This window comes from Cherax quadricarinatus, chromosome 91, assembly GCF_038502225.1.
Source record: "Cherax quadricarinatus isolate ZL_2023a chromosome 91, ASM3850222v1, whole genome shotgun sequence".
NCBI classification, from domain to species: domain Eukaryota; kingdom Metazoa; phylum Arthropoda; class Malacostraca; order Decapoda; family Parastacidae; genus Cherax; species Cherax quadricarinatus.
Genome location: NC_091382.1, coordinates 4,669,130 through 4,692,157, shown reverse-complemented (window position 1 = coordinate 4,692,157; position 23,028 = coordinate 4,669,130). Strand labels below are relative to the sequence as shown.

Below are 23,028 nucleotides of genomic sequence, written 5' to 3'. Positions count from 1 at the left end.
TATCATTTTGGCAGCTTCAATTTTACTTTCAACAACACAAAGCTGAATTGTCAACCATGAAGTAAGTAAACCTATTCAACTTCCTCCCAAATTTGGGTATTATCTTTGAAAAACAGCTTGAAACATTGCATAATGATCTGCCATGTATTCCAACTCCACTGTAGTGCCTTTTTTCCAAACGCTTTATAAACATCTAATTACCAATGTAACTATCAATTATCATCATGTTGAAGCCCAGTTCCTTGAACCACTGGATTCTGCTCAACTAAACATTAAGAAGATTTTTATGTTGTATATCTTTTACAGATTTGTAATAAAAAAAATGGATGTTATGTTAATGAAACGAGGCTAAGAAATTATAAATTACCTACTAAAACATTTCTGATCAAATAAAAACTTATCATTCTGTATTAGCCTGAAGGCTACAAGTTAGTACTGATTTTGAGCTATGTTGCTTCACACCTGCTGCCCCTGTTCACCTAGCAGCAAGTAGGTACCTGGTTATTAGTTGACTGTTGTGGGTGGTAGTATACCTCAGATAGGTTGGGCTTTGAAATGAGCTGAAGTAGGATAACAGCTCTCAGTCTGTCAAATTGGTTATAGTATAAAAAAGTTGATCCCAAATGGTGGAAATACAGATTCTCCTCACTTAGCGATGTACTTGTTTACCGATGACTCGAACTTACAACGGGTTCTCTGACCAGTATGCATACCTAAATAATGTATATTACAGCTGATTTCCTCTACTCTGTTTATTATAATATACAGTACACTACTCTGTAAATATTTAAAAATATACCAGAAATATTATAAATGGTGCAAAGGTGACATTAAAACAATATAAAACATGGATGACACAAACCCACTACCATTAGTGTGTGCTCCTTGTTTAGCGACAAATTCGTTTACCGACGTGGTCTTAGGAACGCAACTTCGTCGTTAAGTGAGTAGAGGCTGCAATACATTAATGGTGTAAAGACAACTTGTTTAAAAAACAATGATTATTTCTGACTTTAGACATTGTTCTTGTGAAAAAAGACGTTAAACTGTCACAAGGATTATTGTAGCATCTACTGAAAAAGTAACTTAGGTATGTTTTGCAGTAGCCAAAAACTGATGCTAAACATAACAATATTTGTAAGCTGCTCACCTGTAGTCTGGGGGTTGGCATTATATATCCTAAGTGAGCCATCTTCACAAAGCAGAATGAGTGTAGTCTTGGCTTCATGATTAGGCGACCAAGAGTGTCGCAAGGCCACAAGGTCCGTCATTTTGCTCTTAGCAGGCAAAACACGAATCTCTTGAATAAGGATATGATCTGGTTTCACCATCAAAATTACTGGATTATTACCTGAAACGTAAGAATATATACATATACAGATTTTAAAAACACCGAAGGATTAAAGGCTCTGCAGGATATTAACAAAAAAAAGTTAAATAATATCTCTACCAACTTCACCTCTCCATATTTTCTAGATCAAAGTATTTCTCCTATCTTGAAAGCAGATGGGAGAGCAAAGTAAAGAAAAGGAATGGAGAGACATGGACAAAGACTAAAGAAGTGGACCAAAGATGGATTCAATGTATATACAAAAAAAATTATCATACAGGTCTTTTCCCACCAACGTAGGGTGACCCAAAGAAAGAACTGTGCATTAATTCATGTCAAAACAAATATGAAGCAATCATTAATACCAGAACTTAAACTCTATGTACATTTATAGAGATAATCACACAAGAATTCTCTCTGACAACCTTGCACTCGTTTCCTTGCTTCCAAACTCAATTTCGCAAAAGATTAATTAACGGATAAAACAACTGCTCATACTCAACAAGAATACAGCATAAAGGATAATGGAGATATTAAGAGATGGTTATGTAATGCAGTAGCAATGTGCAAGCTTAAATTATTTTTTTGAAGGAATTATCTACACTTAATGAAGCCCTTCATTAGCTTTTTAAGAAAGAATATAAAACATAGAAAACTTTTCTTTCAACAAGTGCAACAACTATTCCCTAGAGCTAAAACAACACATACATTGTATAGATTATCAAGACACTCACTTGACTGAGTGAGACATGTGATGAGCCCAGGATGACCAGTGACCTCTCCCCATTGACAAAGAGGCTGAGGAACCATTTTACCCCCACTGCCACCACTACTGCTGCTACTGCTGCTGCTACTACTGCTACTGCTGCTGCTGCTGCTACTACTGCTTCCTCCAGAACCATTGCCTCCTTTAACACTTACAGCAAACATCTTCTCTACCTTCTCATTCTCATCTGCAATTATAAAAAATAATAAAATTGTTGAGATCTTTCATCTTTGGTAACTTCTATATCACTAACTATGGCCTTCTGTATTTTATCGCATCTCTATTCTTTTAAGTTGTCTATTATCCCTCTCTCATGTACACAAAATTTCATCATACATCTCTTACTCCATTTATTCAATTTAGTAAAGCCTTCTAGTGGGGGGATATGGTGATTTTATTATATTAACCCCTTGACTGTCGCAACCCCAAATCTTGAGATGTCTCCTGGCTTCACAAAATTTAAAAAAAAAAAATATTTTTTCTTATGAAATGATAGAGAATCTTTTCCCGATTGTAATGACACCAAAAGAACGAAATTTGATGGAAAACTGACGGAATTATGCTCTCGCAAAGTTAGCAACCTCGGCGATATTTACAAATCGGTGATTTTGCCCATTTTGAACCCTATTTTCGGCTAATTCCATTGTTCCAGTTGACCAAACTCATAGCTATTTCTTTAGAAGTCCATTTTTTCTATCGATTGAGTACAAGAAACTGCCCATTTACCAATTTCAACTACCCAATAACATGGTCAGAAATTTGCAATTTGGCCAATTTCATGTAATATAAAAAATATGACAATTTCAAAATAGGGTCCAGAATGAACAATGCAGACATTCCTGGCTCTAAAATAACATTTTCTTTGTGCACCAGTCACGTCTCCAGGCCCTTCTGATATTACTCTTGTTTTCTATTTTGAATCTTTATTCAAATAAAAAATAGAAGTCTAGGTAGTAGGTTGGTAGACAGCAACCGCCCAGGGAGGTACTACCGTCCTGCCAAGTGAGTGTAAAACTGAAGCCTGTAACTGTTTTACATGATGGAAGGATTGCTGGTGTCTTTTTTTTTTTTTTTTTTTTTTTTTTTCCTGTCTCATACACATGCAAGATTTCAGGTATGTCTTGCTACTTCTACTTACACTTAGGTCACACTACACATACATGTACAAGCATATATATACACACACCCCTTTGGGTTTTCTTCTATTTTCTTTCTAGTTCTTGTTCTTGTTTATTTCCTCTTACCTCCATGGGAAAGTGGAACAGAATTCTTCCTCCGTAAGCCATGAGTGTTGTAAGAGGCGACTAAAATGCTGGGAGCAAGGGGCTAGTAACCATTTCTCCTGTATATATTACTAAATGTAAAAGGAGAAACTTTTGTTTTTCCTTTTGGGCCACCCCGCCTCGGTGGGATACGGCTGGTGTGATGAAAGAAAAAATAGAAGATTTATTGTTATGCAGACTACTGCAATATTGTAATAATTGTATAAATAATGTCAACCCATTCATGACTGCATATTAGAATGGATACTTGGACATTAATTAGAAAATGACATTTGTTTACTTTTGAACATCGGCAAAAATCGAACATTTCCCCTACTTTGAGCTCCATTTCAAGATTCTTTTCATAGCAGAACCAATCAAAATCACTATTTCTATAATATGTTTTCCATTCTATCAAATGAGAGCAAGAAAATGAGAATACAACCATAAATACTATACAAAAATAGACCACAAAGTCAGCATTTTAATTAAAAAAAAAAACGGTCGGAGTTTTTTTTCTCATTATGAATTGCGTGCTGCAGGATTTTTTTATATGGTGCACACTGACCACACAGACCCATTCTCTCACATGTGGGCCTACCAGCTTTCTCCTGCTCGATCTGAAGCCACTAGAATTTATGAGTATACATACGTCAAAAACGGTGGCTCATAAGACGTATATATACGACCAAAACAGTCGAAGGGTTAATTCAAGCTACAAGAATAGAATCATGTTCATGGTTTCCTGCTTGCTATAATCATTTTCCATTAGTATTTATAAAAGCCTTGTACTTACTGATGGATACAAGAGGAGCAATGAAACTCTTGCCCTGAGTATAACTGAAGCAGAGGACCTGAAGTGTGTGAGAGTAGTATACACTCACTCCACCACCACCTATCTGGCCATTGCAATCCTGGTGGAATGAAACATTATTTAAGATCAAGCCAAAATTAAATAAACGAAATAAAATAAAAAACATAAACGAAATAAAGCCGGGCTGTGGCTCGTACGTTGGTTTGCGTGCAGCCAGCAGCAAAATCAGGCGCATATCTGTCCTCCAGGGTTGTCAGACCCTGGAGGATAGGGTATAAAAGAATGGAAGCTACCCAAATTATTAAATTCATTAAAAAGTGCAAAAGTGCTAAACCCTTGTGAGTCATTAGTCTCAGGAAGGTACTAACTGCTTTGTTCTTTTATACTGTACAAAAGTAGACAGTAAGAATTTTTAACATGTCGGCTGTCTCCAACTGAGGCAGGGTGACCCAAAAAAACACTTTCACTATCATTCAACACTTTCACCATCATTTACACATAATCGCTGTCTTTGCAGAGGCGCTCATATACAACAGTTTAGATGTCACTCCAAACAGTCAATACTTCAAACCCCTCCTTTAAAGTGTAGGCACTGTACTACCCACCTCCAGGATTCAAAAGGGCTAACTGGTTTCCATGAATTCCTTCACAAAATATTACCCTGTTCACACGCTAATAGTTCATCAGGTCCCAAAAACCATTTGTCTCTACTCACTTGTATCTGACACACACACATGCCTGCTATATGTCCAAGCCCCTTTCACACAAAACCTATTTTACACCCTCCCTCCATTCTTTCCTAGGATGACCCCTGCCCCTCCACTACAGATTTATACACCCTCCAAGTCATCCTATTTTTACTCCATCCCTCTACATGACCAAACCACCTCAATAACCCCTCTTCAGCCCTCTGAATACCTTTAGCAACTCCACATATCCTAATTTCCTCAGTGCAATATTCACAACCCATGCTTCACACTCATGTAAGTGTGTTGTTACCAATATACGCTCATACATTTCCTTCTTTGCCTCCATGGATAATGTTCCTCGTCTCCACAGATACCTCAATGCACCACCCACTCTTTTTTCTTTATCAATTCTATGGTTTACCTTGTCCTTCATAAACCCATCTGCTGACAAGTCTACTCCCAGACATCTAAACACATTCACTTCTTCCATACTCCCTCCCTCTAATATGATTTCCAGTTTATCCTTATCTAAATCGTTTGATACCCTCACCACCTTACTCTTATCTAAGTTCACTTTCAACTTTCTTCCTTTACACACCCTCCCAAACTCATTCAATAACTTTTGCAACTTCTCTTCACACTCCCATAAGCACAGTATTATCAGCAAAAACTGTCAACTCCCAATACATTGTATTATTATAAATTTTCCCATAGTTTACCTATCGTTTTAGATAAGTAGTAAGAAATACGCAATTGCCCAATAGTTTCTTTCACTTACAAATATCCTTTATAAGATGTAGAAACAGTTAAATTACAATATGAGGAACCAAAAATATTTACCTTAAGATCTTGGTGCTGAACTTGAAGAACATTAGTAACGTAAAATGGTCCATGCTGTGCTGAACTCTCCTCACTCAATACCTGTGTATACATGTAGCCTGATGATGCCATAGCCACAAGGTAACACCCATCATCCTGTCAAAAACAAAAAAGTTTTAAATTATACTCACAAAACTTACATTTAAGAATACACTTGCACAATTAAACAAAAAAATTAGAAATTAGAAAGGCAAATAAGATATGGATTACCACATTTGTCCCAATCCCTGCACCTGGAAGAGATGGATGGATGGATGTATGGATAGCCAAATGAATGTGCATACACAGTTCCAAGTGAAAGACATAGATGAGCCACAGGGATGTCAGGAAGTGTTTCTTCTGTTTTGGGAAGGTTGAAAAGTGGAATGATCTCAGCAAAAAAGTGGAGGCAGGCAGGCTTCATACATAACTAAGAGCAAGTACAATAAGGCCCAAGACTAGGAGGCAGGGAGTGAATCTGGCATGTGGTAAATGAAGCAGGGCCAGGAGGTAAGATATGGCCCCCTACAACCACACATAGACGAGTATATAATCTGCTAGTACAGTGTATGGATACAGGTAACACTTAATCTTCCATTACAACTGAGGAGCATCACAAGTAAGATTATTAAATTCACAGCAAAGTGCTAAAGAAAGGAGTCATACATCAGCAAGAAAAATGGTAGGTAATCAAGTTTTTTGTAAAACAAGGGAAGAGGAGCACCAATTCTTTCAATCACAGAGTCCCTCACCATCATCAAGGAACCTTCCCTTGACAGAAATGACAGTGTAAAAATAAAGGATAGGGTAATAATGTGAAGTAGAAAAGTGGTGATGATGTTAAAGAGTAAGCAAGGCAAACAATGAATGTTTTTTTTTTTTTAATATGCTGGCTGTCTCCCACCAAGACAGGGTGACCAAAACAAGAAGCACTTTCACTATCACTGAAGGAAAGATATCATAGGGCAATACTTCCTAAGAAGGCCAAGGCTACCCAGTTCACTTAATTCTAGCCTGCAATATCACACAAACCTCACTTCTCGTACAACTTTTTTCACACTAATGGAATTACACACCTGCAACCACATAAAGGCTAATACACTGACTAAACTTTTGAAAACTATGGTAATTATCAACGTACAGATAATAACAATATTTTACCTGAGCACACACAAAGCAGGCATCCTTGATCTTTCCAGAGGGAAGCAGGAAAAAGTACTGAGGAGAGAGCGAGTCAATGCTAAGATCATATATTTTCACAAACTCAGCAGTAACGAGTGCCAACTGGGTCTGCTGGCCTGGCAACCACACAGCTCGGATTATGTAGTTTCCTGACTCCAGCTGAGGATGTAGTACCAGATGATCCGAAACACTGCCAGCACTTGCAAAGGTTAGAACATGACAGTCCTGCATCAAAGAATACACAGTCATTTAAAAATAAAGGATTGATATTAAATGATATACTTAATATGAAAATAAATCCTACTTACTGGCTATAAACATATTACATGACATTTATTACACACTGAACATTTGACGTACCTTAAGTCCACAAACAGCAAGATAATCATCATTGGCTGGATTAGCAGTGATAGATAGAACAGTGAATGGGACCGGTGCAGAAGACAAACGTGTCAAGGTAAGTTTCCTCTTAGCAGAATCATGTTGTTTCAAGAGGGAAGAAAGTTGCAGAACTGTTATCTTGCCCTTTTCATGAGACACTGCTAGATGCTGCCTCTTGCCACCTGGTGAGGCCAAGCAGCACATGGCCACTCGTCGAATCATGTGAGCAGACACAAGCTGTCTGATTGTCTGTCCCTGTTCTCCAGAATAATTAAGCCTTACGTTTTCAAAAGCCCCTTCTTGAGATCCTAGTGTGGCCACCATAAGCTGCTCTGATGGCTCCACTATCTGCAATTTGTAAGAATTAAGTTATTTTAATCCTAAAATTAGAAGAACAAACCACATTAGTAGTAGCAAAACATTCATTACCAAATATCTGAAAAATTAAATACTCTTGATATAATATTTAAAGCATAAAAACCAAAAATATTTCTATTCCTACGCAAAATTCAAGCTAAGAACTAAATGTAGAACTGAACCACTACTGAGAGGAGACTCGTATACTGATGATGAACAGGAAATGAGTGAAATCCTAAAAGAACAGTATGAGTCGGTGTTCAGCAACCCACTAAATGACAACAAAGTAGAAAATGCAGAAATATTTTTCACTCCAGAAGAAGGCCGCACAGACCAACTAACTGACATTAGTACAAATCCCATAGATTTCGAAAAAGAAATGGAAAACATTCCCACTCACTCAGCACCTGGACCAGATTTATGGAATGCTCTACTTATAAAGAAGTGCAAAGTACCACTAGCACGAGCCCTCAGTATTCTTTGGAGAAAGAGCTTAGATCTAGGTGAAACACTGGAGGCCTTAAAGAGTGCAGACATAGCTCCTTGGCACAAGGGAGGTAGTAGAGCACTAGCTAAAAATTACAGACCAGTAGCTCTAACCTCTCACATCATAGAAATCTTCGAAAGAGTGACGAGACGGCAGGTTACAAATTTCATGGACCAGCACAACCAACATAACCCGAACCAGCATGGTTTTAGAGCAGGACAATCGTGTCTGTCACAGCTGCTAAACCATTATGACAGAATTACGGAGGCACTAGAAGACGACCAAAACGCAGATGTGATTTACACAGATTTTGCGAAGGCGCTTGACAAATGCGATCATGGAGTGATAGCACACAAAATGAAGGCCACGGGCATTACGGGGAAGGTAGGCAGATGGATTTTCTGTTTCCTAACACACAGAACACAAAAAGTAGTAGTGAACAGGGCAAGATCCAGTATCAGCGAGGTCAAAAGCTCAGTGCCCCAAGGCACTGTCCTGGCACCTCTGCTGTTCCTCATCCTCATAGCAGACACAGACAAAAACACCCGGCACACTTTTGTATCATCATTTGGAGATGACACTAAAATAAGCATGAAAGTCAGTATGGTAGAGGACACTGAAAAAGTACAGGAAGACATAAACAGGGTTTTCCAGTGGGCAGTGGAAAACAACATGACGTTCGATGGTGATAAGTTCCAGCTGCTTAGGTATGGAAAGAATGAAGAACTCAAAAGGAGCACTATATACATAACTCAAGAGGGTCACCAAATAGAACATAAGGAACACGTAAAAGACCTAGGAATAATTATGTCAGCCGACCTTATTTATTTATTTATTAATTTGAACATGATACAGTGAAGTACAATGTTATTACAGTGCAACATGCCAAAGCCCCTTGTATGCAGAGCATTATGAGCAGGCTTAAAATTAACTTAAGATTAACTAAGCAATGATATATTCAGTGGTAAAATCATTATTGTGAACAGATAACAATTTAGTACAAATGAGTATTACAAAGACAGGTCATATGGTCATTTACTGTGTTGCTGAGCATTCAGTAGAATGTAGTATTTTGTTAGGTAATGTAATTAAAAAAATAAAGTTTGATTGGGTCACAGGTTAGACATTTATGCTATACAATAATGAGAAAACATTTACGAGATACAATTTATGAGATACAATTATTCAGTATTTATTTAGTTGTGGGCGAGTGATTTTTGAGAAGAGACTTGAATTTATAAACAGACAGTGTTTCTTTTATATTCACAGGTAATGAATTCCAGATTTTAGGGCCTTTTATGTGCATTGAGTTTTTGCATAGCATGAGATGGACTCGAGGAACATCAAAGAGTGATCTGTGCTTTGTGTTATGGTCGTGTGTTCTGTTGAGGTTGGTAAGGAGACGTTTGAGGGGAGGGTTTATATCAGAATTAAGTGTTCTGTAAATGTATTAGGTGCAGTAATAAGTATGGATGTTTTGAATGGTGAGTAGGTTTAGAGTTTTGAATATTGGTGGAGTGTGCTGCCTGTAGTGGGAATTAATTATTCTGACTGCAGCCTTTTGTTCGGTAACTAATGGTCTGAGATGGTTTATTGTTTATTGTTGTTGAGCCACCATAACAAGACAAAGATCACGACAGCCACTAAGATGACTGGGTGGGTACTGACAACTTTCAAAACAAGGGAAACAGTGCCGATGGTGGCACTCTTCAAATCGCTAGTGCTCCCTCACTTAGAATATTGCTCAGTGCTGACGGCCCCGTTCAGGGCAGGAGAAATATCGAAGCTGGAACAAATACAGAGATCGTTTACGGCTCACACTGAGCCAGTAAAGCACCTAAACTACTGGGAACGCCTGCAAGTCTTGAACATGTACTCATTGGAGTGGAGGAGAGGTACATGATAATATATACCTGGAAGGTACTCGAGGGCTTGGTCCCAAATCTGCACACTGCCATAACATACTAGAGTGAGAGATATGGGAGGAAGTGTAAAATAAACACAGTGAGGAGCAGGGGTGTGGCGGGGACAACAAGGAAACACTGTATCAACATCCGGGGTCCCAGACTTTTCAACATCTTACCAGAAGATATCAGAACCACTGCTGGAACATGTGTTGAAGCCTTCAAGAGGAAACTAGACAAGTATCTTCACCAGGTGCCAGATCAACCAGGCTGTGATGGATATGTGGAGCAGCGGGCCTCCAGCAGCAACAGCCTGGTTGACCAGGCGAGCACCAGATGAGCCTGGCCCATGGCCAGGCTCAGAGAGTAGATATACACCTACCATCCAACTTACGACCGAGTTCGGTTCCGAGAAACCGGTCGTAAGTCGAATTTTACTACTGAATATCAACAAAACATTTTTGTAATGACTTTATTTTATTGTTTTATTTGGTATTTCATGTTTTACTTTACTTTTTATGCTGTTAGTACTGTATTTTATACTGTAAGGTTTAGGATAAACACTGTGTACAACACAAATAGTTGTTTATTTCCCAGAAATTTGGCACAAAAAACACGGTCGTAAGTCGAGTGGTCCTAAGTCGAGCAGGTCGTAAGTCGGATGGTAGGTGTACTCTCGAAATTCTTCAAAGGCATCAAAGGTACGAGATCTCAGTCAGTAACATCATCATTACTAACCCAATTTTCACTTTCGACAGATGAGGAAGCATCTAGCAACATTACCCAGGTAATTTCTCTTACAACTGAGGAAAAAAAAAAAAACCTCATTGTATATAATTTCTTTCTAACAGATGGGAAAGTGGAACAGAATTCTTCCTCCGTAAGCCATGCGTGTTGTAAGAGGCGACTAAAATGCCGTGAGTAAGGGGCTAGTAACCCCTTCTCCTGTATAAATTACTAAATTTGAAAAGAGAAACTTTTGTTTTTCTTTTTGGGCCACCCTGCCTCGGTGGGATACGGCCGGTTAGTTGAAAGATGATTTGTTCCTTGGTCCAATTTCTCAAGTTTCATGATACTGCATTACTGGTTTCTGGCCATTACAGTCCTATCATAGCTACATAGCTAATCATAAAACTATGTATGGAGTTTGCCTCCACCACTTCCACATCAAGTTTACTTCACTTCCCCACTACCCTGAGACTGAAAACTTCCCTCAGACTAACATACATTAACTTCTATTTTCTCCTGTACCTTCAATTATTTTGTTTATACTACAACTGATTGCATCTCTTTATTCTTTCAGCAAACCGGCCGTATCCCACCGAGGCAGGGTGGCCCAAAAAGAAAAACAAAAGTTTCTCTTTTTAAATTTAGTAATTTATACAGGAGAAGGTGTTACTAGCCCCTTGCTCCTGGCATTTTAGTCGCCTCTTACAACACGCATGGCTTACGGAGGAAGAATTCTGTTCCACTTCCCTATGGAGATAAGAGGAAATAAGAACAAGAACTAGAAAGAAAATAGCAGAAAACCCAGAGGGGGGTGTGAATATATATGCTTGTACATGTATGTGTAGTGTGACCTAAGTATAAGTAGCAAGACGTCCCTGAAATCTTGCATGTTTACGAGACAGAAAAAAGGACACCAGCAATCCTACCATCATGTAAAACAATTACAGGCTTTTGTTTTACACTCACTTGGCAGGACAGTAGTACCTCCCTGGGTGGTTGCTGTCTACCAACCTACTACCTAGGACAAATTATTTATACTGTAATAATAAAAATAATAATAAAAAATAATAATAATAACACCTAGGTAGTAGGTTGGTAGACAGCAACCGCCCAGGGAGGTACTAGCGTCCTGCCAAGCTAGTGTAAAACGAAAACCTTTAATTGTTTTACATGATGGTAGGATTGCTGGTGTCCATGTTTCTATCTCATAAACATGCAAGGTTTCAGGTACGTCTTGCTACTTCTACTTATACTTAGGTCACACTACACATACATGTACAAGCATATATATTCACACCCCCCTCTGGGTTTTCTGCTATTTTCTTTCTAGTTCTTGTTCTTATTTCCTCTTATCTCCATGGGGAAGTGGAACAGAATTCTTCCTCCGTAAGCCATGCGTGTTGTAAGAGGCGACTAAAATGACGGGAGCAAGGGGCTAGTAACCCCTTCTGTATAAATTACTAAATTTAAAAAGAGAGACTTTTGTTTTTCTTTTTGGGCCACCCTGCCTCGGAGGGATACGGCCGGTTTGTTGAAAAAAAAAATAATAATGTACTACATAATAATAATTATAATAATAGATGGCTTCAAAAGGCCACAACATAGGAGTGGTTGTGGCCGCCTCCACCTGTTACATAATGGCATATTTTATTCATTCTAGAGTATATATCAGGTTTCTGTGTTATTTATATTGTTTATTATTTCATATTAGATGAACTGTGATAGATAAATAAGCTGTAGAGATAATATTAGCGAAATATTCAAGAAGTATTTTGTCCAGTCTCCAGACAAACTATCGTCCACCACCGACACCGCCCATACCACATGAATTACGTAATTTTTTCATTTTAGAGTATATATATCAGGTTTCTATGTTATTTATATTGTTTATACTGTAAATACCAACACAGAAGTTGACTCATGTCATAAACTAACCTTAGTTTATACAGTTTAAAATTCCAATCTAAGAATATACCTGCCATGTGTTGATCCAAAATAATGAACAAACAAGCATCAGGCAGACTACTACAAAATGCTATCTATAGACTGTATACATATTCTTCTGTTGTAGGTAAAAGACACAGAAGAACTGATCAAGGCATTAATTAGGGAAACATTTCACCACAAGTGGTTTCTTCAGTCTTAATACAGACACAACGTGTCAAAAATCACCATATCCCTATGATCCCATAAGAGTCTTGGAAAATTAGACTGCACCTCGTATGCTCAAGGTCAGGGCCAGCAAGCAGCCGACACTAGTGTACCTTATATGCTGGAAAACATGGTAATCACCTGTTTCATGGAAGTGCACATAGATTAGACTTTGTGCCAGTCAGGAAGATTGAACATTTCTTAAAAGTGCGGTTATTCTTTGTTTTGTATGCAAGTTCATTATAGTATTAGAGTTGCACTGTTGAATATTAATGGTAGGTGCAGGATGCATAATTATGATTCACACCTGTGATGAAACAATAGCATCGAAAACATTGCAGGCTACTGCCATTCCTTTCTTATACTGTGTTAACATACACATAACTCTGCTGGTTTTGGCTTACCAGTAACAATGTTCATGTTTATTTCACTTATAATGAAAGACTACTGTTTATGATCCTTATTCATTTTTTTAACAAGTTGGCAGTCTCCCACCTAGGCAGGGTGACCCAAAAAAAAATCCCCAAAAATAAAATACTTTCATCATCATTCAACACTTTCACCTCAATCATACATAATCACTGTTTTTGGAGGGGTGCTCAGAATACAACAGTACACAACATATCCCTCCAAACTGCCAATATCCCAAACCCCTCCTTTAAAGTGCAAGCATTGTACTTCCCATTTCCAGGACTCAAGTCCGGCTATATAAAAATAAATGATACAGGCAGATAACACAATAGTGCAAATATGAAATCCAGGACCAAGTGACTTGTGCCCAAATTTACAAATTCAGCATTAATTCTTAAAAAATCTTTTAAAAATCAAAATATAAAACATGGCAATAGATTACCTTTGAGGCAGTATGTACTTGGTGCAGGGCAGCGAGTGCACGTTGGTAAGACCCCACTGAGCTGGAATCTGCTGCACTCTCCTGAATGGTGGGCATCAAGTCGGACAACAGGTCTAACACCGTAGCAGCAACCTCACTGCTACTTACTTCACCGACTAATAAATCTCGCACATTCTCTGAATATTGTAAAATTATAAATGACAGTCTTAATATAAGAATAACTACAAATAATGCAATTTAAAATTATATAACAAATTCTAAAACCTAAGAAAATATTTTAAGTGTGGTCCTGAATAATTCTACACAAGTTGAAAAAGATTTATAAATATGTGTTACAGCATAATGTACAAGTTTAACCTGGTATGATCAGGCTTCTCAAGCTAATAATTTGTGAAATACTGTGATTCTTAGCTTGTAAATTATTATTAAAGAACTTTTTCAGTATTCACTAACAATGTAATTCTCTGCTACATAGTGATACATTTTCCTTTAGTAAATTATTTTAAAAAGCTACATTGGTTATTGGAAGTAACCATTGTATGGTTCATATACATGTATAACGATTCATTTCAATAAAAAGGGCAAGTGAGATGTTAAAAAAAAAAAAACTATATACAGTGGTACTTCAGGATATGAACAACTCAAAATGCGAACAATTACGAAAGTGTATTTATGTAAGTGCTTTTGTAATTGTATTTTTGGGGGTCTGAAATGGATTAATCTAATTTAGATTATTCCTTATGGGAACAAATTCGTTCGGTATCAGCACTTGAAAAGCCTTCTGGAACAAAATAAGTTTGTATCCTGAGGTACCACTGTATTGTAATGAATAATTTTTTTTTTTTTTTTTTTTTTCAACAAGTCGGTCGTCTCCCACCGAGGCAGGGTGACCCAAAAAAAAGAAAGAAAATCCCCAAAAAGAAAATACTTTCATCATCATTCAACACTTTCACCACACTCACACATTATCACTGCTTTTGCAGAGGTGCTCAGAATATAACAGTTTACAAGCATATACGTATAGAGATACACAACATATCCCTCCAAACTGCCAATATCCCAAACCCCTCCTTTAAAGTGCAGGCATTGTACTTCCCATTTCCAGGACTCAAGTCCGACTATATGAAAATAACCGGTTTCCCTGAATCCCTTCACTAAATATTACCCTGCTCACACTCCAACAGATCGTCAGGTCCCAAGTATCATTCGTCTCCCTTCACTCCTATCTAACACGCTCATGCACGCTTGCTGGAAGTCCAAGCCCCTCACCCACAAAACCTCCTTTACCCCCTCTTTCCAACCCTTTCGAGGACGACCCCTACCCCTCTTTCCTTCCCCTATAGATTTATATGCTTTCCATGTCATTCTACTTTGATCCATTCTCTCTAAATGACCAAACCACCTCAACAACCCCTCTTCTGCCCTCTGACTAATGCTTTTATTAACTCCACACCTTCTCCTAATTTCCACACTCCGAATTTTCTGCATAATATTTACACCACACATTGCCCTTAGACAGGACATCTCCACTGCCTCCAACCGTCTCCTCGCTGCTGCATTTACCACCCAAGCTTCACATCCATATAAGTGTGTTGGTACTACTATACTTTCATACATTCCCTTCTTTGCCTCCATAGATAACGTTTTTTGACTCCACATATACCTCAACGCACCACTCACCTTTTTTCCCTCATCAATTCTATGATTAACCTCATCCTTCATAAATCCATCCGCTGACACGTCAACTCCCAAGTATCTGAAAACATTCACTTCTTCCATACTCCTCCTCCCCAATTTGATATCCAATTTTTCTTTATCTAAATCATTTGATACCCTCATCACCTTACTCTTTTCTATGTTCACTTTCAACTTTCTACCTTTACACACATTCTCAAACTCATCCACTAACCTTCGCAATTTTTCTTTAGAATCTCCCATAAGCACAGTATCATCAGCAAAAAGTAACTGTGTCAATTCCCATTTTGAATTTGATTCCCCATAATTGTAATGAATACATATATAAATAATCCCACTTACCTAATTTCTTTGCTAATGCCTGCCTCTGCTTGTATGTATCATCACGATGCTTATCCTGAAAATTAAACCTCAGTATTAATCCCTTAACCATTTGACTGTCCATCACATAGAACTACAACATTAACGCCAGGGTCCATTATGTAGATCTACATCACAAACTCAGCTCACTCGGATAAACTGTGAGCGGTAAATTTTGGCCTAGGTATGAGAGAATGGGTCTGATTTGTGAGTGAGCACAATATAAAAAAAAATCCTGTCTAACATGGTGCATGTTGGAAAAAGCTAAACTCTGGGAGCAATGTGGCAGATGCTCTGCAAGTGTACATATTGAATAGGTTGCAAGTTACTGACAGCAGTTAAGAGTTTTTACGACGAAAGGTAGCTTTAAGTTAGAGTACGTAGGAAATAGGGAGTATATTTCCCAGAAAAAGTAGGTCTTAGACAGGGATGAGTGATGTCACAATGGTTGTTCAATATATTTACAGACGGGGGTTGCAAGAGAAGTGAATGCTCGGTTGTTGGGAAGAGGTGTGGAATTAAAAAATAAAGAATCTAACACAAAATGGGAGTTGTTACAGTTGCTTTTTGCTAATGACACTGTGCTTTTAGGAAATTCTGAAGAGAAGTTGTAGAGATAGTGGACGAGTTTGGAAAGGTATGTAAAAGAAATAAAACATGAACATATGAAAGAGGAAGGTGATGAGAATAACAAAAAATTTAGGTAATGAAAAACTGGATACAAGATCGGGGAAAGGAGGAAATATGGAGAAGTGAATGTGTTCAGATATTTGGGAGTGGACTTAGAAATGTAGTAACGACATGCTTTTGGCAAGTTAGTGATTGAGCGAGTGTTGATGAAAGTGTTTCTTCTTTTTTGGGTCACTTTGCCTTGGTGGGAAATGGCCAATGTGTTAAAAAAAAATAATAAATAAGTAAGCTTAATGGTATAAAAACACTTTAATTATGCTTGCATGCCTTATTCAGCAATGAACTATTAGAAACATATATGAAAATACCAACAAAGTAGTCAAAATGACACTTATCACAAATTGCTTTAAAAACAAAAGTTTAACAAGTAGTCAAAAGAACAAAAGTTAAACTTATGGATCTACTTACAGACTGAGAGCCTTGTGAAGGTGAGGAAGGACGTCGCCGGAGAGAGGATGGCAGGAGAGGCTCCACTCCAAATGCAGCTGGACCACTAGAGGATCCCACACCATCCTCGTATGATGCAGGACTTCGTTTAACAAGAGCCTGCCAATATTAAGATTACACATACCTTAATGACTAGTACTAAAATTGCACAAATCACGGATGAAATGAAATATACAATACTGTACGTAGAAGACAAAGCCTACATATGCCGAGGTTTCTCAAGCACTTCTTAGGGATTATATAAGGTATAACTGCCCTACAGTCCAATATATAATTGGGGTGTGTTCTGCTAATAGCCCAATTAACACTTGATATACTGTACAAAACAAGTGTCTCTTGGTACTCCAAGTCCATGGCTGTACTAACCTCAATCAGGCCATAAGCACTTAATATCACATAGGCATCTTTGAAAGGCTTTGCAAACTGAATCAATCACTTACAGCAAATGCATGTTTTTTTATACAGAGTTATTGATAGACATAAAACAGCTTATAATAGTGAATTCACATAAACCGAGGGACGGGGAGGGCACAGAACCTGTAATATGGTAATACACTGAATCATATTCTACTTTCACTTGTGTATCTGCTCAAGAGGATCCCAGAAGGGGGTCAAATTATGCAGATCAATCCATCTTCTGAGTTACTGCCTCCATGTGGGTTATTAATGGGCAATAAAGGATATTATTAGATATATGCTTATATTACACTCTTAAAAAAAAAAAAGTCAGCACTACCACTACAGTATAAATAATTTTTCTAAGAAAAAATTGCCTAGTTTTTGCTCTTCTTAGAAAACAGAAACCATCACCACATACCAGAAGCAACGTAAGTTGCTGTACTGGGCATAACTTTTTATTTGGCTGCAATACTTTGGCAACTATTATTTTAATACATTAGCTGCAGTATTAAGTTGAACAGCTTGAAGTTTTGTAGAAATTCTGGTCTGTGTAGTGTCAACCATTTTTTTTTTTATGTTTTATAGGATTGCAAGATAAATAATAAATTTCAAACTTTTATTGCTCCTTTTAACACAACTGTGGATCATACTTGGCTATTTTCCCCACTGAGGCAGGGTGGTCCGAAAAAAAATAACAAGGTTTTTCTTTTTACACTTAGTAATTTATACAGAAGGGGTTACTAGCCCCTTGCTCCTGGCATTTAAGTCGCCTCTTATGACGCACATGGCTTACGGAGGAAGAATCCTTCCACTTCTCCATGGAGATCATTATTATTTTTGTTTATTACCGGTATTACTACTACTATATATATTCATAGGGAAGCACTAATCCCATAGGAATAATAAAAGTGCCTGCATAATGAGTGTTACATTTGATCCAAGAAAAGGAGAGTGGTTCCAGTTCCTTCAATCACGACTTTCATCAGCATCAAGGCCCTCCCCACCCCCAACCAGATGCTGATACACTTTTGATATACCATTGATGAGTTTCAAACCTTTCTACTCCTGAAGACCAGCCATGGGCCAGGCTCATCTGATGACAGCCTGGTCCATCAGGCTGTTGCTGCTGGAGGCCTGCTACCCCACATATCCATCACATCCTGGATGATCTACCACCTGGTGAAGATACTTGTCCAGTTTTCTCTTTAAGACTTTTATACTTGTCCCAGCAGTTTTTCTGATATCTTCTGGTAAGATGTTGAATGATCTAGGACTACGAATGTTGATACAGTGTTCCTTTATTGTGCCCACCTCTTGTACTGACACCTAGGCAATACCCATACCCTCATCTATGACAAAGAACACCCATAAGGAAAATGCCAACCGATATCGCTATCTTCATGTGGCAATTTCATTTTATTTAATTAACCACTAACACAATTTTTCATTAGTGATGTCTAAACTGAGACATTCAAACTTTGAAGTCATCCTCAAAAATGTAACCAAACCTTCAATTTAGCAGCACATTTTTCTAATTTAAGAGCATGTTGGAGATCTAACATACATTCCAATCATTTGCTTAAAAAATTTCAACAGATTTCTCATTCCTTTATTAGTAACTTTAGTATTCTATACTGACTTTGCTGAAATACACAATTTTTTTTGTTTGGGATGTTTGCTGTTTGGAGGGACATCTAAACTATCATGTTTGCGTGTGTCTGGTAGCACAGTGATAGTGCAAATGATGGTGAAAGTGTTTCTTTTTCAGGTCACCCTCCCTCGGTAGGAGATGGCTACTGTGTTAAAACAAAAGCAAAAAATTTATGAGATAATAAGCAATTAACGAGACATCTATGGTACTGATGGTGTAGAGAGAAGTGCTCAATTCTATGGTCTTAGCCTCTCCTCAAATAAATAGAGGGGATTTAAGGCTTTCATAAAAATTTACATACTGCAAAAATATAATGACATTTCAAATGCACGTCTCAATGAATGCAAATGTAATGTCTACGTTCAAAATAAAGCTTTTAGAGTGAGGTTAGAGGGGGAAAGTAAAGCCAAAAATGTAGATGCATGAACCCCACTAAACTTACTTGGCATGAACCATCTTCTTTAGCTCCACAGTCACAAAAGAATGCTCCATATTTTGCATAGGTCACATCATGTCCCCGGTGACACACCCGTGCACACACAGTGCACACTCCAACACCATCAACCATACGGCAGGTGTGACAATGGTACCAGTGCTGGTGCATGAACTCCTTTTGTGTCAGTGTAAAAGTGCAAAGCTTGTTGCACATGCTGTCTTCATCCTGTGAGAATAACAGTGTAAAATATTAAAATTTTTCTAAACAGGTTTTACACTAAGAATATTGCTAGTAAAATAAATACAGAACATACAAGTGCAAACATGTCCATGCACTTCATACAACTACTCAGGAGGGTAAGTTTTCAGGGGGTTGAGTTCCAGCTGCTGGGCATGCCCCTATAACTTTCTATTAGAACAACCTCACTCCTAAATGAAGCTGACATACAATGTATTTTCATTTTTAAATAATTATGCTCCTAAAACAAAATTATTTGGTAATAAATTAATTCTCTGCAACTTTTATATTTCCTCACGTCATACACTAATCTTAGTCACTGATGGAAGCACTATCAAGGCAAGTAAAATAGACAATATGCCTATCCCACATCTGTTTCCCATAACTCCCACTAGGGGAGCCGTCTCAATAGGCCTGTTTCCCAGAGCACCTACCAGGGGCTGGGCACTGTGGTGAACCCATGTGTATAGCCCATTACCTGGAGAGAGTTCCGGGGGTCAATGCCCCGGCGGCCCGGTCTGTGACCAGGCCCCTGCCCTCGCACTCTACCCAGTGGCTACTTGGACAACACCTGCTCCCCCTTGGAACCTTGGCTCTGGGCTTCCATTACTTGCATCTGTCTGGAAGAACCCAAGCCAATAAACTACGCTCTAGTCTACATTAGTTTAGTTTCCTGTATTGCTCCTACATGCCAGCTACCACACCATACATCTCAGCAAACACAAGCAGGGTAGACTGCCTTACGCCAGCTACCTCCACACAAAACCTAGACCGCAAGTGGAGACAGCAGTTCCCAGCAGTGTGCTAAGCTCTAGGCCAAGGGGTGAGTTTTTCCAAGTTATCAATATGCTTCACCTTTATCTTCCCATTTCCAGTGTTCAAACCCAGTCTAGCACATCAAAAGACTACAGAGGCATCTTCTCATCCATATTTTAGCTCAAAATTGGACAGTCATCACAGCGTCATCTCCGGTAGATACTGGTCTTGTGTTCCACTCATCACCAGTTCCAGCGCTAAGTCTATATCTTCCCGGGTCATCATCAGACTTGCTTCAGTGCTTCCATACCCATACAAACCACTGAAGTGAGAAGTGAAGTACTTCGGTGTGTTTTGCTGAGTTAACACTCCACATATATTAGGGGTAGGCAGCAGAAGTCAACTGCACCCCATACACACCCCATCACCACACATCACCCTCCATTCTATTCATCCACACAATGTTCAGCTGGTATTCAGCACATTTTGGTGGCCCAGCAGTGTTGCCCTGTTTCTCTGCAGGTTTTGGAAGAGCCCAGCAGCTCCATGCCACATGACCCCCTAAGCCACCCAGCCATCAAGACAGTGCAGTCCTGAGCAGCCAGCAGCTCAGCGTCACCAAGCAGAGCCACCTCACTTATGCCCAGCAGCAACTTGGACAACACCTGCTCTGCCTTGGAACCTTGGCTCTGGGCTGCCATTACGTGTGTATGAATGGATTGCTTCTACATGCCAGCTACTAATGCCATGTTGGCAAACACAGGCAAGGTGGACTGCCTTGCACCAACTATCTCCAAGCGAAACCCAGATCACACCTTTTATTACATTGATGGAACCTACCTTCCCTTACATAACACTAACATAGTGATTTCCTTACATCCTTACTATTTAAATTTATTTTTCCATAGTCACAATTACTTATACCCTTTCACAGGCAATTTTGTTGTTTCCCTTTTCTCTGAGTTTTCACCTGCAAATGCCTATGTCTAAATTCTAAGTCTTCCCCATAATTTTATTTTAGTGCAAGAGGTGCTGGGATGCATGGGGAGTTCTTCAGAAAATGATTCAAATGTTCCTTCACAGGTCTAATAAATTTAGCACTGGAATTTCTAGATAGCATGAAGCTGCCTCTACAAGTGTTAAAAGAAGGAATAAATTTTAAAAATATTGCCTGATCTTTACACTCATGCTTTAAATCCAAAGTTTAAAAATGCATAAAAAGCAGTTCTTGAAGCATATACTAAAGCACAGTTTGATGTCTTTATAGAGTTAAATCAATCTATGCTTACGTACAATTTGTGCACTGGATATTCATAAATATAGCAATCCACAAAGAGTATGATGAAGCTTTCCAACACTAAACAAATAACCTGCACATACGAGAGAGGAGCTTACGACGATGTTTCAGTCCAACTTGGACTATTTACAAAGTCACACTGTCTGACTGTAAATGGTCCAAGTCGGACTGAAATGTCATCGTAAGCGCCTCTCTCCTATGTGCAGGTTATTTGTTTAGTGTTGGAAAACTTCATCATACTCTTTGTGGATTGCTATATTTATATCCAGTGCACAAATTGTACGTAAGCATAGATGTGCAAGTTATTTGTGTATTGTTCCAGCCATGGTATTGTGCCTTTTTGTTATTTCCAACACTATGCTCATTACATATGAACTCATTAATGGATGGATTTCTTCAAAAAAATTTTCAACAATCCATGAACCAATTAAAACTACAAACAATAGTCTTCTTTAAAGAAGAATTCACAAATAGCACACTTTTTTATTTAAATAGTAAATGACAAAAGAAGCCTTCGGTCTTTGATAATATCATTAAATTACCATATTGCTATTAATAAAATACCTCACGTTTCATGATTATTTACAGGAAATAGCCGCACCGTCTTTCAAGCAATAACACACATTAACTTGCAGCTTAATACTTACAGAGTCTTCACCAGCACTATCATCATCGTCTTGTGTTAAATCATCCACCCAATCAGAGTCATTGTCAACAGTTAAATCCAGTTCATAGGGTGGTGAAGTCATTCCACTTCGATAAGCAACAGCCCAACGTTCACTGTTGACCTGAAGCCATTCAGATAAAAACTATTAAAAAAAACACATAAATAATTGTTTCTCTCCTCAATCCTAGGTGAGAGATTGCCAGTGTGTTAAAAATGAAGAGCAATGGTTAAGAGTGTTGCAGTCTGGGGGATCACTTAAATTGACATCCTGCACTCTTGGAAAGACAGCTAGAGAATGACAATGTATTTCCTTTTCTGGGTCATCCTAACCTTGATACTTGTCTATATGTGGTTGCAGGAGGTCAAGTCTTCACTCCTAGCCTTGCCTCTTAACTTGCCACTTGCCGGGTAAGTAAATTTGCCTTGGTTCTGTGCACATTCCTAGCTGCTGCAGCTAAGATGTCAACAATCGTTTTGTTACTGTTAGATAATAGGCTGTATATTACTGCAACTACTACTTTTAGTTCCCCTGGATTAATTGAGCTCATGATAAAATTATGCACCTCTTGTCTGTTTATCCCTCTCACTTCTTCAAAGTTCCACTGATTTCTGATTAAGAGTGCCACTGCT

General features: G+C 38.4%; 1 protein-coding gene across 10 annotated transcripts in view; it reads right to left on the bottom strand.

Moving 5' to 3' along the window:
* poe (E3 ubiquitin-protein ligase-like protein poe) overlaps window positions 1-23,028 on the bottom strand; it is a 166,094-nt gene that overhangs the window by 71,049 nt on the left and 72,017 nt on the right. For all 10 annotated transcript variants that reach the window (XM_053800041.2, XM_053800042.2, XM_053800043.2 and 7 more), the window contains exons 28-38: window positions 22,379-22,519; window positions 19,448-19,666; window positions 16,917-17,054; window positions 15,801-15,855; window positions 13,764-13,939; window positions 7,262-7,630; window positions 6,881-7,126; window positions 5,702-5,836; window positions 4,155-4,272; window positions 2,065-2,283; window positions 1,151-1,351 (exon numbers count right to left, since the gene is read on the bottom strand). In XM_053800041.2, coding sequence (XP_053656016.2) covers window positions 1,151-1,351; window positions 2,065-2,283; window positions 4,155-4,272; window positions 5,702-5,836; window positions 6,881-7,126; window positions 7,262-7,630; window positions 13,764-13,939; window positions 15,801-15,855; window positions 16,917-17,054; window positions 19,448-19,666; window positions 22,379-22,519 — 2,017 coding nt within the window. The remainder of the gene's footprint in view (window positions 1-1,150; window positions 1,352-2,064; window positions 2,284-4,154; window positions 4,273-5,701; window positions 5,837-6,880; window positions 7,127-7,261; window positions 7,631-13,763; window positions 13,940-15,800; window positions 15,856-16,916; window positions 17,055-19,447; window positions 19,667-22,378; window positions 22,520-23,028) is intronic.